The sequence below is a fragment of the Bubalus bubalis genome, chromosome 2 (genome assembly GCF_019923935.1).
Source record: "Bubalus bubalis isolate 160015118507 breed Murrah chromosome 2, NDDB_SH_1, whole genome shotgun sequence".
NCBI classification, from domain to species: Eukaryota; Metazoa; Chordata; class Mammalia; order Artiodactyla; family Bovidae; genus Bubalus; species Bubalus bubalis.
The window spans coordinates 151785684-151803389 of NC_059158.1; the positions used below are offsets into that span (position 1 = coordinate 151785684).

The 17706-nt window shown below is 36.0% G+C and overlaps 1 protein-coding gene across 6 annotated transcripts in view; it reads right to left on the minus strand.

Annotated features, from left to right (window-relative positions):
- The window catches only part of ERBB4 (erb-b2 receptor tyrosine kinase 4), a 1279207-nt gene that overhangs the window by 288721 nt on the left and 972780 nt on the right, over positions 1-17706 (minus strand). For all 6 annotated transcript variants that reach the window (XM_045164586.1, XM_045164583.1, XM_045164587.1 and 3 more), the window contains exons 14-15: positions 14994-15087; positions 5027-5181 (exon numbers count right to left, since the gene is read on the minus strand). In XM_045164586.1, coding sequence (XP_045020521.1) covers positions 5027-5181; positions 14994-15087 — 249 coding nt within the window. The remainder of the gene's footprint in view (positions 1-5026; positions 5182-14993; positions 15088-17706) is intronic.

Below are 17706 nucleotides of genomic sequence, written 5' to 3' on the forward strand. Positions count from 1 at the left end.
AAAGAGTGGCTTAGGAGATGTGGAGGAGGGATAGGCAGCTTCAGAAGATCATGGTAACCTTCATGGAGAAATTAAGAGGCTGAAGTTCAGGGTCCTGAGCCCTGGACTGGAGTGACAATAACTCCTAAGGTGTAAGAAAGAGCAGCAGCAAAAACATAGATCTGAGGAAAGGTAGGGTGTGTATGCACAGATACAAATAAATCTGAACAGTTAGAGAACAAAATATGACACAACAGGCAGAAGGAAAAAAAGAAGCTAGATCATTTAATAGAAACCAGAACTTGAATACCATCTGCTTAAAAATAAACTTAGTGGGATACCACTGCAGGGTTTTAAGTAAGTTGGGAACTTGCTGGATATGTTATAACATTGATCTCTTTGTCCTGTAAAGACTAGTCAGCTAGAAGCCCTCAGATAGATTTCTTTGGCCCTGAGGCTGTTTTAGTCTAGGTAAGAGAGAGATGATGATGCTAAATGGGGAGAATGGTAACTAGGATAAGAGACAATGGGACAAATTTAAGAAAGGTATGGGGAGGTTAAAAAAAAGTAGTTGATGGCTGGTTTGATGATGGAAGTGGATAGAGCCCAGGAGTTAAAGATGACTCATATTTCAAACTTGGAGAACCATGGTACCATTGGTGGGAGAATGCCGGACAGAAGGCGACACCTTCTTTTGTGTGTGTGTTTTCACGCAGGAGAGGGTGACAATTTCAGTTCATGGTTACCTAGAGTTTAGTGTGGTTGTCCTACATCCAGGTAGAAATGTTCCTCAGCAGCTGGAGAGATGAGCAGTGGGGAGGAGTTTCGGAGGAGAAGGGGGAAGCTGGAGGCACAAGTACAATGATCCAGCTTTGAAACAGCATACAAAAGAAGGTTGAAATCATGTAAAATGGATGTGATGGCTGGAGAAGCATCTTTAAAGTGAGGAGAACAAAGAGTGAGACTGAAACCCCAAGAACTCCAAAAATTAGTAAATGACATCAGATGAGCTCATACGCCAGAAACAGGAAAATATGATTGAGTAAAATTAATTAATTGCAGTGTCGTGGCAGTCCAAGTCATGAAAAAACTTCAGGAATTGGATGATCATCATTGTCAGTACAAGACAGGTCTAGAAAGAGAACTGCTAAAAGTATGTTAGTTGACATTGTCAGGGTCACTAGAATTTAGGTGGTTATGACAAGCAAATTGGAAATATGAGAATAGAAGCAAAGGAAAAGGGAGGAGCTCTTGAGGGGGCAGGATGTGAGGTCAAGAAAGTTTATCTAGGAAATGTTGTAGGATATTTGAAATTTCAAGGTATATATAAGTTGAGGATAAAAGTAAAATGGAAAAGGAAGAAGAATAAGAGTATGACTGAAGTGGCCATATTTTTAAACTCAATACAAGTCACTGTGTATTTAATACATATATTCTATATCAACTCTATATAAGCAACAAGTTTGCATAGCAATTCATATTGATTCAGGAAAATAAAAAAATAATGGAAACATCAAACTTTTGAAGTCAAAATCCCAAATAAGAGACTGAATAAGAATGTGGAATAATACCATTCTCTACATAATTAGTATCCTAAAATAGATACTTTTCAGAAAATTCAGAAAGAGAAACTATAATATGTTATTAAAAATACTGAAATTTGAAATATTGAACTGTGTTTAACATATGTTTGTACTTACTGATTTATAAACACCTTGATGTACCCATAGAAGTAACATAGTTGAGATACTTTGACAAAATGTTTTCTAAATTTTAAAATTAAAATGAAAGGATATTTTAAAATTTTATTACAAAAGTGTTGACAATAATCCCACAAGCAGCCCTACTTGTTTTCTCCATTAATGAAAATTCTTTCACTATATACATTTAAAATATAACAAGAAGTAATAAGAAAAATATTAATGCATATAGAAAATTATATATGAAACCATGATTCTAATATTACTAAAAACCTTGAATGGAATTTTTAAAAGATGCCCTATAAAAATAAATATCCTAGTTCATGTCTCAAAACAAAATTAAATTGACATTTGTCATGAATGTAAGTGATAGTAAAGAAACTATAATCTTTGCCCTATAAATTTAGGTTACAAGTCCTCTTTTAAAATTTCTATCTTGCTAATTTTACATATGAATACCATTTCTCTGTTTTAAATTCCTGTTAATGGCTTCAAAATATAGAGAGGGATCACTAATGGAGGAGAGATACAAATTGCAAGAATAAAAATTCACTGGACTGTGACTTCCTAGTGGTCAGGAGCTGTGTCTTATTTATTTCTGAACTTAGCTATAACTGGATCTGATACACAGTAGGTGTTCAGTATAGCAAAGTTGAAGAAAGAATGAAATGGGAAATGTTGCTAAAATAAAAGTCCTCTAGTCAAAGCAAGAAGAGACAATGTTATAACCTTTTTCTCTAGGAATATTAGTGAGACTCTCCTGACAATAGCCAAATGGATCACAAATTTTTAAAATATCTAAAGAACTTATTAGAGTCAATACATTTAATGTATTATACCTTTAGAGTAGTAAAAGTGCTTTTAAGGTATTACATAGATAATTTTACTTTCAGGCAATCATTAAACAATATTCAGAATTAGAATTTTCCTTCTGAAAAATGTGATTTGAAAGACTATTTTCATTAACTTGGTTCCTGCATTATCTAGCTGACATAATATTGGTATATATTAACAAAAGAAAAGCCGTTTTCCAAAGTAGAGATGGCCTGGTTAAGTTCACACTTACTGATGGCTTAGTTATTACGTGTGTTTAGAATAAAAATAGTCACTCATCCCAACATCCCTACTGCCCCTGTGATCTCTCTAAGAAAAGATTCTATCGCTACATGATCAATTTGAAAAAGTGGGACTGAGTGCACAGAGTACGTCATTGCTTCTTTAAAAGGATCTCAAAGTACAGAGCACCACAGTAATGAACAGAGGAAGGAAGATATAGGCATTTAAAAATTCCAAATTCCTAGTCCGTTCTGGGGCTGAGACCATAGAACTATCATGCAGATGAGTGAACCCAGACAATACAGAGGGTATTAGAAAAAGGATGGCAGGAAGCTAAATGTAAACAAAGATAAGTATCTGTCAGGACTAAGTCAGTGATAGAATTCATTTACTTTAGAAGATATCAGGGAATACACTATTCAAATTCCATCTCCCCATCATTCTGCAGGAGTGAATTTAAAGCCATCTTTTTTACTAGAGTTCTCAAATGATCTGGTCAGATTTCTTTCTTATTCCCCTTCATCCTCCCTTTTGGTTGACATCCAATGTTTCTAACTGTGGTAAACTGATCTCTTTGTTGTCCCTCCTACTTTCCCACCACTATATATCTTTTCCTTTATTGTGTAATCATGATTTAAAAGGATGAGGAGAAAGACATACCAGCCAGGCATCCAGACTCTGTATGGCTCTGAGATCTCACTTTCATTTCCCTAATGGCTTTGTTGTAATTAGATTTGCAAAAACAGCAAAAGGTCTCATTTTGAATGGCAACAGCTGTTGACATCAACATTATATTGAATAATTTACTGGTTTAATTTTAGCTGCAAAACAATAAAACCCTCTTGTGGATGATTACTTTAGCAGGCAAAGTTTTCCCCCTCTGTTGCTGATTCTCCTGCTCCAACAGTACCAGTTTCTTCATGAAATATCCTTAACCTGAGAGTGCCAAAAACTCTCCAGGGGAGCAGCTTATTTTTTCTAGTTTCCTTGAAGCAAAGTGTCTTTGTGACTATTTCAGTATCCTCAAACTATGTGTTTATGTGTAAACCAGTGAGGTGGCATTAGCTCTTCCAAGCTGAATTTGAATTTGAATGGCAGAATATTACTTTACCTTTTGAGAATACGCCACTTCACAGAGTGACTTAAGCTGATTTCTTGACCTGCAGGGAATTGCAGCAGCATCTGCAAATTGATGTCCTCTTGGCAGAAAATGATGTGGTTTGCTTTACTTCCTCAGTATTCCCTATCAGCCAGCCCTTAATCTGGCAGAAAATCTCTTTACGGAATCCCATACTTTCCTGCCAAATCTAAAGTACCCAAGATGATTCTCCACAAGTGTGCGTGTGCTTGTACGTGTGTGTGTACATGTGTGTGGGCATTCACAATGGTGAAGAGGATTTTTGGACAGAAGGAGGATAGAGCATGTGAACCTGCTCTCAATTCTAAATTTATTTGCCTTCTAGAGGAAAAAAAGAAAAGGAAAAGTCCTTATTAAAATAGGTTTGCTGTCTTTTAAAGAAATAGTTGTTGAGATTCGTTAGATGCAGTGACACTATTTCTTTTATAGTTCAGTGCTTTTCTTCTTTCTGTAATGTCTTTGTTATTCAACTGTTATCAATATCAAAGGTATTCTAATTATTATTCATTTTAACAATGCATCCTTTGAAAAGTTAAAAAAAATGTGTACCCATCTTTGAATTGTCCTACATTGGTTACATTAGGTAATATGCTAACCTATGATAGAATTACTTTCACAAAATGTACTTGCATTTTTATTAATATGCATATCACTAAATTCCTTTTTTTTATCATCACTGCTTTTGCTTATATTTTGTTGAAGGAGTAATACAAGGCAGCATTTATCAAAGAGAGATCCTTATTTTAAGTTGATTGTAACAACAAAGAAACATAAAGTCTCTGTGAAAGACTTTTAGCAAGTGGAATCTCAAAAGTATAATTGCTTGTTTTTTCTTATATCTTTAGTTTCCAGCAAAATTTGGAAGAATTTCTACACTGCACACAATGTATATGTCATACCAGCTTCATGAAGGTGTCGATAGAAGTTATTAAAAAAATGTTAAACAGAAACATTTTAGTGGGTATAAATTCAATTCCATAAAGCATTCTTGCAGAAATGATTTCTCTTAAAATCAACATATATAAAGATCAATAGAATTTTACATGAGACTATCATATATTTACTAGATTGCCTCAGGGATAAACATGTATGTGTGTACCTTTTGATTAGCAACATGCACTTGATTGAGTGTTTGGCCAGTGAAGTTGCTTACCCTTGGGTGCAGTTTGGATGGCACGGGTGGCACTCTCGATCTTGATCAGCATACTTGAAAATGAAACTGTTTGCCCCCTGTAAGCCATCTGGACATTTTTCCACACAGTTTGGGCCATCCTTGAAATGGGAGCACTTTGTACAGTTGTCAGGTCCCTAAAAAGTGTGAGGGGAAAAAAAAACAAAATAAAGAAAGAAAAATGGGTGCCTTTTCTTCTGGAATGTATTCATCTAGTTTAGCTACTGAGACCTCAGTGGATGGCGAAATGTCCTCTAGGAAGAGCATTTTCAGAAGTACAAAAGGGGATGCTGCTAGTACAGATTTTCAATCCGCAAAACTGTCCAGTGATATTCTAGAAGGACATCAATATTTTCTTTGTGTCATTTATTCCCAGTGAGATTACACTGCAACAGTATTTGGTAACAACACATTTTTCCTAGAAATATTTAATCACAGTCACTAGGAATATTGTCAATATGATCATGAATTAATGAAGATGAGGAAATGATAGGCATTAGGCTTAACACTGAATTTCATATACAAGTGAGATGTAAACTCTCCTTTGGTAGTACCATGAGTATATGAACAATGAATTTAAAACTTTCTGTGGTTGAATTATCAGGAATTAGGCATTTTAGGTAAATCAAAGTTAATTTCTAAATTACTCTCCATCTCAAATCAGCCTATAATGCTAAAATTATTTCATCTCTATGAATAGAGATTTTAGAAAATCACAGTATAATACTAAGCATAATAAAAGCATGATCTAATGAGCAAATGTCAAAAACTCCATAATAATAAACTGGATACAAAAGAATATTATATGGAGAAACTAAAAAATGGTGATATAACTATGAGCATAATCTATATTATACTAAGTCACTTTATATATTTATGTTTACAATTTCTAATATCTAATACATACAATTATAATAAGCAATAACCGGAAAATATATTTAAATGTCATAATAAAAGTAAAAATATTAAATTCCTATTAAACATCTACAAATTTTTCCAGAGGAATTGATATGGATTTGGTGCTGGGATAGTAAGCATGCAAGAAATGATAAGTAATGCTTTCACAAATCAAATTGAGAACATCGTGGTGAAAAATGCTATTGTCTTAAAATATTCTCATATACTTACACATTTGACTGTTTTGAATAATTGTATAATAAGTAGGAATGATATTATCTACTTAAAATTTATTTTAGTCTCCTTTTGAATACCATATTTTCTCAGGATTCCTCTTCTTTTTGCTTCTTGGAACTTCTTACCTCCACTCCTGTCCTTACAAGTTTGTTTATATCCATAAGGCTCAACATTTATGACAGTTCACATGGAACATAATTTAGATAAATAAGATATACTTAGTATAGAGAGGGATGTTTAATATTATTAGGTTTACAATTATAAATGATGTGAATGTAACAGACAAGACCAAGGAGACATCATACAGGTCTATTTATTAGGCAGGGAGTTGGGGATCAGTCTATTCATGGGAGTGTATTACATCTAGCCAGACATTACAAGTGGTGATATAAGGCATCAGGAAATCAAGAAACATAATACTTTAATCTTGTTCTTGAAGTCTGTGAGTCTGTTTCTGTTTTGTAAATTTATTTATATCATTTCTTTTTAGACTCCACATGTAAATTATATTATACGATATTTCTCCTTTGCAGTCTGACTTACTTCACTCAGTATGACATTCTAGGTCCATCCATGTTGCTGCAAATGGCATTCTTTGATTCTTTTTTATGGCTGAGTAATGGCACCCCACTCCAGTACTCTTGCCTGGAAATTCCCATGGATGGAGGAGCCTGGTAGGCTCCAGTCCATGGGGTCGCTAAGAGTCGGGCCCGACTGAGCGACTTCACTTTCACTTTTCACTTTCATGCATTGGAGAAGGAAATGGCAACCCACTCCAGTATTCTTGCCTGGGGAATCCCAGGGACAGAGGAGCCTAGTGGGCTGCCGTCTATGGGGTCGCACAGAGTCGGACACAACTGAAGCGACTTAGCAGCAGCAGCAATATGGTTGCCAGGTGAAGGCTGGGAGGAAGGGATAGTCAAGGAGTTTGGGATGGACATGTATGAATTGTTATATGTTAAATGGATAACAAACAAGGACCTACTGTATAGCACATGGAACTCTGTTCAATGTTATGTGGCAGCCTGGATGGGAGAGGTGTTGGGGGAGAATGGATACATGTATATGTTTGACTGAGGTTCATGACATTGTACAGGAGACAGGGATCAAGACCATCCCCATGGAAAAGAAATGCAAAAAAGCAAAATGGCTGTCTGGGGAGACCTTACAAATAGCTGTAAAAAGAAGAGAAGCAAAAAGCAAAGGAGAAAAGGAAAGATATAAGCATCTGAATGCAGAGTTCCAAAGAACAGCAAGAAGAGATAAGAAAGCCTTCCTCAGTGATCAATGCAAAGAAATAGAGGAAAACAACAGAAGGGGAAAGACTAGAGATCTCTTCAAAAAGATTAGAAATACCAAGGAAAGATTTCATGCAAAGATGGGCTCCATAAAGGACAGAAATGGTATGGACCTAATAGAAGCAGACAACATTAAGAAGAGGTGGCAAGAATATAGAAAAGAACTGTACAAAAAAGATCTTCATGACCAAGATAATCATGATGGTATGATCACTCACCTAGAGCCAGACATTCTAGAATGTGAAGTCAAGTGGGCCTTAGAAAGCATCACTATGAACAAAGCTAGTGGAGGTGATAGAATTCCAGTTGAGCTATTTCAAATCCTGAAAGATGATGCTGTGAAAGTGCTGCACTCAATATGCTAGCAAATTTGGAAAACTCAGCAGTGGCCACAGGACTGGAAAAGGTCAGTTTTCATTCCAATCCCAAAGAAAGGCAATGCCAAAGAATGCTCAAACTACCACACAATTGCACTCATCTCACACGCTACTAACTTAATGCTTAAAATTCTCCAAGCCAGGCTTCAGCAATATGTGAACCATGAACTTCCAGATGTTCAAGCTGGTTTTAGAAAAGGCAGAGGAACCAGAAATCAAATTGCCAACATCTGCTGGATCATCGAAAAAGCAAGAGAGTTCCAGAAAAACATCTATTTCTGCTTTATTGACTATGCCAAAGCCTTTGACTGTGTGGATTACAAGAAACTGTGGAAAATTCTGAAAGAGATGGGAATACCAGACCACCTGACCTGCCTCTTGAGAAACCTATATGCAGGTTATGAAGCAAGAGTTAGAACTGGACGTGGAACAACAGACTGGTTCCAAATAGGAAAAGGAGTACGTCAAGGCTGTATATTGTCACCCTGCTTATTTAACTTTTATGCAGAGTACATAATGAGAAATGCTGGGCTGGAAGAAGCACAAGCTGGAATCAAGATTGTCGGGAGAAATATCAATAACCTCAGATATGGAGATGACACTACCCTTATGGCAGAAAGTGAAGAGGAACTAAAAAGCCTCTTGATGAAGGTGAAATAGGAGAGTGAAAAAGTTGGCTTAAAGCTCAATATTCAGAAAACGAAGATCATGGCATCTGGTCCCATCACTTCATGGGAAATAAATGGGGAAACAGTGTCAAACTATTTTTTGGGGCTCCCAAATCACTGCAGATGGTGATTGCAGCCATGAAATTAAAAGACGCTTATTCTTGGAAGAAAAGTTATAACCAACCTAGATAGCATATTCAAAAGCAGAGACATTACTTTGCCAACAAAGGTTCATCTAGTCAAGGCTATGGTTTTTCCAGTGGTCATGTATGGATGTGAAAGTTGGACTGTGAAGAAATTTGAGCTCCGAAGAATTGATGCTTTGAACTGTGGTGTTGGAGAAGACTCTTGAGAGTCCCTTGGACTGCAAGGAGATCCAACCAGTCCATCCTAAGGGAGATCAGCCCTGGGTGTTCTTTGGAAGGAATGATGCCAAAGCTGAAACTCCAGTACTTTGGCCACCTCATGCAAAGAGCTGACTCAATGGAAAAGACTCTGATGCTGGGAGGGATTGGGGGCAGGAGGAGAAGGGGACGACAGAGGATGAGATGGCTGGATGACATCACTGACTCGATGGACGTGAGTTTGAGTGAACTCCCGGAGTTGGTAATGGACAGGGAGGCTTGGCGTGCTGCAATTCATGGGGTGGCATAGAGTGGCACATGACTGAGCAACTGAACTGAACTGATATGTTTGACTGAATCCCTTTGCTGCCACCTGAAACTGTCACAACATCGTTTATTAATTGGCTATATCCCAATACAAAATAAAATTTTTAAAACATATACAAAAATAAAATTTTAAAAAGAAATATAATATTTTAAAATTTAAAGATAAAGGCAGCTAATGAAGAATAGCAGTGCAAAGAAAAGAGGGTAATCTGAAAAAAATTCCTGGAAACAGACTGGTGAGGTTCAATCAAGTACCATTTTGACTATTTTGAAGTGAGAATCTATCAATCTATCTACCTAAGATCTAACTAGATAAACAGATATAGATATATTTATGTCTCATTTTTCTTAATTTCCTATATGTATTTTATATGTGTACATATAGGTACATATATTTAGTATTTATATACATATTTTTTTTCTATGAAATAGAATTGCTGTTCAACTTGAAGAGTTTGCTACTGGCAACTTATTTCCTACCAAAAGAATACTTCACATGCTTCCAATTTTAACACCTGCTCATGGGTACTTAGGCACGTAATGCTGTCTATTATACAAAATCATTTACTCTGCAAGTAGGCTCAGTGGCATAACATTGTACAAGACAAGTGACAAGTTGATGTCATCTTTCAGAACCCAAGAATAAAATTTACTTGGAGTAAATTAGGCAGTCATAGAATTAGGAATTATTTTTCTATAAAATTCTTCTAATGTAAAATAATGTCTAGGTAAAATCAACAGATGTAAAAAATACACAAAATTAAAATTAAATTCACATTTAATCTTTAGGCATACTTTAATAGAATATATTTTTTAACTTCCTTATATTTAGAGCATCTCTTAACTATTTGACTATATTACCATGATATGAAATCAAATGTCCAGAGCTGACACAACAAAAATATAGTCTGACAAATCTCAAGAGGAATGAAATGTACTGATTCTTCATCTCACTTCCATAATAAAGAGATTTAAAGAAATACATGTGTGTCTAATGGGTACTCTTCTATCATTATTTTCCCAAAACTTTGAAGATTCTAGGTCCAGTAAATGAACTAATAAATGCAATAATAGCAAACAAAGGTGAAGGCAATATTCTTCCTTATCTCTGATTTTAAGCTGTCCTTGAACTCAATAATCTAGACAGAAAACTATAAAGGATAGTCTAAATCCTGACAGAAATATTTCATTTTTTTTCTCAGTGACAATTGACATTTTTCTTTGGTAGTTACTGTAAAAGACAAAGCCATGATTCACCAGTATCTAATTCTGTGAACTTTCAGCTTCATAGAATATAGAAATTCCCTCCCACTAGATGGGAGATGTGTCTTACTATGGATAATGAAATTAAGCAGAAGCAATTTAAGAAACTGCTGGTCCTAAACCCTCCGGCCTATTTCCCAGCTGCTGATGTGGGGGTCTTATGTACATGTGAAGAGTGAAAGTGTTAGTCATTAATTCAATGTGTCTGACTCTGAGATTTCAGGACTGTAGCCCACCAAGCTCCTCTCCCCATGGAATTCTCCAGGCAAGAATACTGGAGTGAGTCAGTTCAGTTCAGTTGCTCAGTCGTGTTTGACTCTTTGCGACTCCATGGACAGCAGCACAACAGGCCTCCCTGTCCATCACCAACTCCTGAAGCCTACTCAAACCCATGTCCATCATGTCGGTGATACCATTCAACCATCTCATTCTCTGTCGTCCCCTTCTCCTCCTGCCCTCAATCTTTCCCAGCATCAGGGTCTTTTCAAATGAGTCGCTTCTTTGCATTAGGTGGCCAAAGTGTTGGAATTTCAGCTTCAGCATCAGTCCTTCCAATGAATATTCAGAGTGGACTGGTTGGATCTCCTTGCAGTCCAAGGGACTCTCAAGAGTCTTCTCCAACACCACAATTCAAAAGCATCAGTTCTTCGGTGCTCAGCTTTCTTTATAGTCCCATTCTCACATCCATACATGACTACTGGAAAAGCCATAGCTTTGACTAGACAGACCTTTGTTGGTAAAGTAATGTCTCTGTTTTTTAATATGCTGTCTAGGTTGGTCATAGCTTTTCTTCCAAGGAGCAAGCGCTTTTAATGTCCTGGCTGCAGTCACCATCTGCAGTGATTTTGGAGCCCCCCGAAATAAAGTCTGTCACTGTTTCCATTGTTTTCCCATCTATTTGCCATAAAATGATGGGACTGGATGCCATGATCTTCTTAACTCTCCTCTTTCATCAAGAGGCTCTCCAGTTCTTCTTTGCTTTCTGCCATAAGGGTGGTGACATGCTGTAGTGAGTAGCCATTTCCTTCTCCAGGGAATGTTCCTGACCCTGAGGGAACATTCCTGAGGGATTGAAATCAAGTCTCCTGCATCGCAGACAGATTCCTTACCATCTGAGCCACCAGAGGTGCCATAAATTCAAAACTTCTTGGAATGCCAGACCATCACAGAGTGGGGATGAGGGAAGGGTCTGAGAAAGCTTCCCAGAATTTCAGTGCACTTTACATGAAATATATTTAAATATTTTTCTGTAGTCTACTGCAATATGGTGGTTATTTATTATGGCAACACAAGCTTTATTAACCTGACTTTAATAGCTACTTCAGCTTTTATCAGGTCCCATCTCCTAGGCTTTCTCTTCTCTTGCTGCCTCTCTGGCTTGTATTTTGGTCTCCTTTGACTTCAATCTGATGTCCCTTTTCTTCTTGCATTCCCTGTCTTATCTTTCTTGATAGGACTATATAGGAATAGTGAAAGTGTGTCAGAAAAGATAAAATTGTTTTAAAAAAGAGGAAGAAATAGAATAAAGAATAAAATAAATAAAACCAAGGGCAGACAGATAAGGATATAAAACCAGAGGCTTGCTTTATTTCAGATCTATCCCTCTCAAGATTACCCTAAATATCTGTCACATTCAAATAAGATAATACCATCCATTTTACATCCATTTGTGATGTATATTCCCAGAAAGCACTTTATTCTTATTACATTATAGACATTGTTGTCTAGAGAAAAAAAAGTGAAATGAAAAGAGTGTGGAATTTGGTGTCATAATTTCTATAGTTGAATTCCAGCTCCATATCTTACTAACTTGCTGAGTTTTAGAATAACTTTCTAGTCATTACAGTGGGTTCAATTTCTTTATATTTTAAATGGATAACATGATAGTATGTTTCAGGTGTAATAGTGTTTGACAAATATAAATATTATTATTTATCAAATATCAATTATTATCATTAGGGAAACACTGAGAGATCAGGAAAATGAGATTTCAACAGAATAAATCACGAGGCCAGGTGTGGGAATTCCAATTAGCTTTATGACTTCTTCTATGTCATCATAATGTCAGTTTCATGAAGAAGTTTCCTGAACCTCTTGGATATCCTAAGTGATATATACCAGTTACATGACATATAAAACCACCACTGTCTCTAGTTTTGATAAACAATATGTAGACCCAGAAACAGGCATACACCTTATACAATGTTGCTTGAGCTCAATTCTGGAAGTTTTTCAGATAGAGTAACCTAAAAGACACTGTGCTCTTGTTTAGCATTTCAAGGCTTACTGATCAAGTGATCAAGCAGGTTTTCTTGATTTCATGCTCTGATCTTCCACAGTTGAGTGATTCAACTTTAACGAGCTTTTTGTACTTTTGACTTTTTGCCTTCTCTAATCTCTAGAACTATTCATTCACAACTTTAGCAATGAATAGTGATTTTAAGTATTTGACCCACCAATGCCATCCTTACAGAATCAAAATATGTTCATTAAAAATCTGTCTTCATTTTTTCTTGATTATCAAATAATTTTGAAAATTGCAAGAATATTCACTTTCAGGGCTTTTTGGTGTGTATTCTTATAAACTATCTCAATTCCTTTGAGGAATAGACTGTAAAAACAAAGACATCAGTAAGCTAGTTACTTCTTAGCATACTTATATACCACAGGAGGCAGCGTAAGGAGTGGAACAAGCACAGGACTGATTTTGCAGTTTGCCTTCTTCAGAGAAGACGGCCAAATTCTTGGTTATTGTAACTGTATGCTTTTAAACTCTCTTTCTCTGAAAGATACTTTTTTCTTTTTTTTCATTCTCAGACATATGGTTCCTAGATACGATAGTTTTTAGACAAATTTTACAGAGACAGGTCAACTTACTTTAACAACCCAGTATGGAATTTTGCTTTCCTGTTTCCCAACATTCTTTACAGAATCCACATTTCTCATGCTGCAGATTAATTGTATTTTCCATTACTACCCTTAGCAGAAAAAGAAAATAGCCACATATGCCCTTAGCATACTTACTTGGAGATCATTACATACTAAATTGCCTTTTAGACTTTGGTTCTTTATGTCAAATCATATCACTTCTTTTTCTCAGAGGTTTGTTTTTCCAAACTTAATCATACTCATGGTAGTCCTTTGAACTGTCCAAGTATCCCACATCCTTCTTTAGAGGAAGTTCCACAACGGCTCACTGGGGCCTAATGGAAGTTTGGAGGGCTCAATGATAATTTTTTTCTAAGCTAATTAAGTGCTGAATAAGCACTCTAGTAGAAAAAATTAATGCTATTTAAATTTCAAATGAATTCTTATGGAGTAGTGTGGACCTCTTGGCAACACTCAAATGTTGGTCCTCAAATTTTCTACTGATAGATGATTCAACAGACAAATAAACTGAAAATTTGTCTAAAGAAGGATTAATATGACACTTTGGAATGAAAAACTCATACTGACCTCATTATTAAGAAAAAGTCTCATTTTAAGAATGATGGGAACCAAAGGAAGGTCTAAAAAATAATTATCACTTTTCTCCATAAAACTAACTTCAAACTACATAAATGTCAGCATGTTCATGCTGCTGCTGCTGCTAAGTCGCTTCAGTTGTGTCCGACTCTGTGCGAACCCATAGATGGGAGCCTACCAGGCCCTGCTATCCCTGGGATTCTCCAGACAAGAACATTGGAGTGGGTTGCCATTTCCTCCTCCAATGCATAAAAGTGAAAAGTGAAAGTGAAGTCGCTCAGTCGTGTCCAACTCTTCGCGACCCCATGGACTGCAGCCTACCAGGTTCCTCTGTCCATGAGATTTTCCAGGCAAGAGTACTGGAGTGGGGTGCCATTGCCTTCTCTGAGCATGTTCATGAGGACTTCCCTAATCCTATAGCCCCTCCTTTGATCAACGTGGTTCAATTTTTCTCTCTGCCACAGTATTTTATTACATAGTTTTAGATTTTAATTTACAAAAGCTTGGCTTCCCCCTTTTTTCACTTTTTCCTCCTGATGCTATCAAAATTAAATGATTAAACACAGATATGAATATGTTACAGTTTACCTCAAACAAAACATGAACTTTCATATTTACAAATCTTTACATGATTCCTCAGTCTAGATTCTTCTTAAAGGCATAGCTCAGACACCCCTTTTCTTTGGCTTTCTTTGGTGCCCCAGTTTTCAACTCAAAGGTTTGGTTTCTCCTTTATATGTGTTCTTATAACAGTTTATACACATTTATGTTTTATCAATTATTTTGCCTCCACTTAGTTATTTGTGTATCTCTCTTTTCACCATGATGCAATCTTTAAGGACAACACCATATTTTCTTGTAAAATAATTATGTTGGAAATAAATATTTAAGAAACTGAAGTTTTAAGTCTTTTAAGCTGTAAACCTCTTGAGGGGAAATTATTGAATGTGATTCCCCATAGCATTCTATAAATACTTATTTAATGGGTGGATAAATGACACAGCAATGACTCAACAGATATTCATACATGAAACCAAATAAGCCAACACAAGCACAGATGTCTTCAGGCTTACCGGCCCATGGCATGTGAGGATGCCATCTTCCATCTTCTCACACTGGGGGTCACACTCGACACAGATGGAGCCATTCTCAAACTCCCGAAATTCACTGTGAAAACACCAGCAGCATGAGGCAGTGTAAGCAAACAAGCTGTCAACTTAACAAATGAAGTAACATCTGCTAAAAGTCCTATTGGCAGAGTAAATTCTAGAGTTTGTTTCTCTATGTGCCAGGAGCATCAGAATCATTTCCCTGTACATTAACAAGTAAGTTCTCCATTAGGAGAAAAGATAAACTGCAGCCAGATGGCTCCTCTTGCCCTCCATTGGGTTCAACGACAGACTCATTCAGGAAACCTCTCTCTTGTGAGAGATATTCCAGCAGTCTCAAAAAAAAAAAAAAAGAAAAAAGGAAAAGAAAAAGAAAAAAAAAAGTATTACTCTTTTGATGACACAGCAGAACCATTTCTGCTATTTTAAGTAAGGCTGTGCCTATTTGTCCCTATATAAAATTTTACTCTTGGCTGAAGTCTTATTTTTTAAACTTTGAAAGAACTATTGTATTTTTCTTGTTGCTAAGTAACAAGAATGTTCCCTATCCTTGTCCTTCAAATCCCAAGACTCTTCAATTTATTTTTAGTGAAACTTCAAAAATGCTTTGATTTCTTTTCTTCTTTCAAAATATCTGCCTTGGAGAATTAGAGAAAATATCTTTTCATGGTAGATTTTATTTTCTTAGATTATTGATCTAATATCACAACATTCTTTTCAGTTTAGACTCTTTTTGAAGTAATTCTAGATAATATAAAATTAATAAAAAATAGTTTAATGATAACATCCTAAAACTTTTTAGTTAAAATCTAGGATGACGGTCATCGCTTCCCCTAACCTTACATTTTGTGGCTATTTGAATATTAAATGTTACCAATATATAAGTTTTCTAATCAATATCTACTCTAAAATTTTTATTTCAGTAATTGCATATCCATTATGTATGACTTCCCAGGTGGCGCTTATGGTAAAAACCCGTCTGCCAATGCAGGAGACAAGAGATGCAGGTTCAATCCCTTGGCCAGGAAGATTCCTGAAGAAGGAAATGACAACCCACTCTAGTATTCTTGCCTGGAGAATACTATGAACAGAGGCGCCTGGTGGGCTACAGTCCATTGGGTCGTACAAGTTGGACATGACTTAAGCGACTTAGCACAGCACACAACTCTGTATAATATGCATACAACCACACTGTTTCCACTAATGTATGAGAGGATGAGGTGTTGGGTATAAACAATTTAGAATGTCAGCTATGAATCATTAATGAAATTTGACTAAATATTTACAGTTACTTTATTATTTTGTGCCTTTGTATCATGAGCAACCATTCCAAACTGATAGCACTGAAAATATGGCAATTGGGCATTAACTAGGTAATAAATTCAAATTTATTTTTCCTTAGTATGCATTCTTTTTCATAGCAAAATATCTCATTTGGTGATAATAAAGCCTTAACAAATGATTGAAATCCACAGGGTGGGCTATATTTTCTGTTGGTTATATTAAGATTACATCTACTTCAAGGTAAAATAATGGTTTGGTTTTCAAAATAAATAGCATAAATCTATGATGAGTTATGTGTGGATATACATATTTACTTACATGGATTCTGCACTCAAATTGAAGTGATAGTTTGTTATGAATTAACTTTTTACAAAATTTCTAGAGTTTAAACTGTCAAATACATAATTTTTTTTATTTTGCATGTTTTATCAACATGAGTGATATAAAATATTCAACAGAGGAAAACTTCAGAATATAAGGGTTAAAATGATGTGGTGCTGGTGGAGGTGGGGAATGGAATTCAATTGTAAAGAGAATCAAAAGCATCATGTGTAAATGAAATCATATGATTGTTACAGCAAAGTCTGCAATCATCAGCAAAGCACCATTTCTGAAAACAGCTTCTTGGGTGATGAAAGAATTAGGATACTAAATGAAGACAACCATTTTTATGTTTCTAAGACACAGGCCATCCTTGTCTTTTCTCTGGAGCTCCCTTCTTCATATACAGAGTTGAGGAATAAAATGAGGAATAAAAAGAGTCCTAGAGATAACCTAGGAAATGGAGAAGGAAATGGCAATCCACTCCAGTGTTCTTGCATAGAGAATCCCAGGGACGGCAGAGCCCGGTGGGCTGCCGTCTATGGGGTCGCACAGAGTGGACATGACTGAAGCAACTTAGCAGCAGCAGTAGCAGAGATAACCTAGAGGCTTTTTCTTTTATAGACTAGACTTCTACCTGTAGAACCTCTGTCTCTCTTTCTTTCTGTTTTCAAAACAGATTCTCCTTGCAATTTCTTTATTGTCACTGTCTCCATTATTGCATTTTTTTCTTTGCTGTCTTCCAGGGATTCTGCTATAACTTTGCCAGAGATCCCTTTTCACTTGAGTCTGATCTAACAAGTCATATTTCATGAAGCATGGGCATTGGTTCCTGAACTTTGTTTTTGCTTCTATGCATTTCTTACAGTTTTGTGTGTGTGCTACTTTAACCAATCCTGTGATCAAGAGCAAAAGCTTTGGAACTGGTTGGTGTTCTCAGCACCAAGATTAATATTTCTGTCTTAAATCTCCTAACTTCTCTAGACTTTATTTCCTAAATATCCTTTTTACTCTTAAAAAGGAAAAAGTGTTTCAATGAGAAATGTAAAAGATGACTACAAAGAGCTAAGAC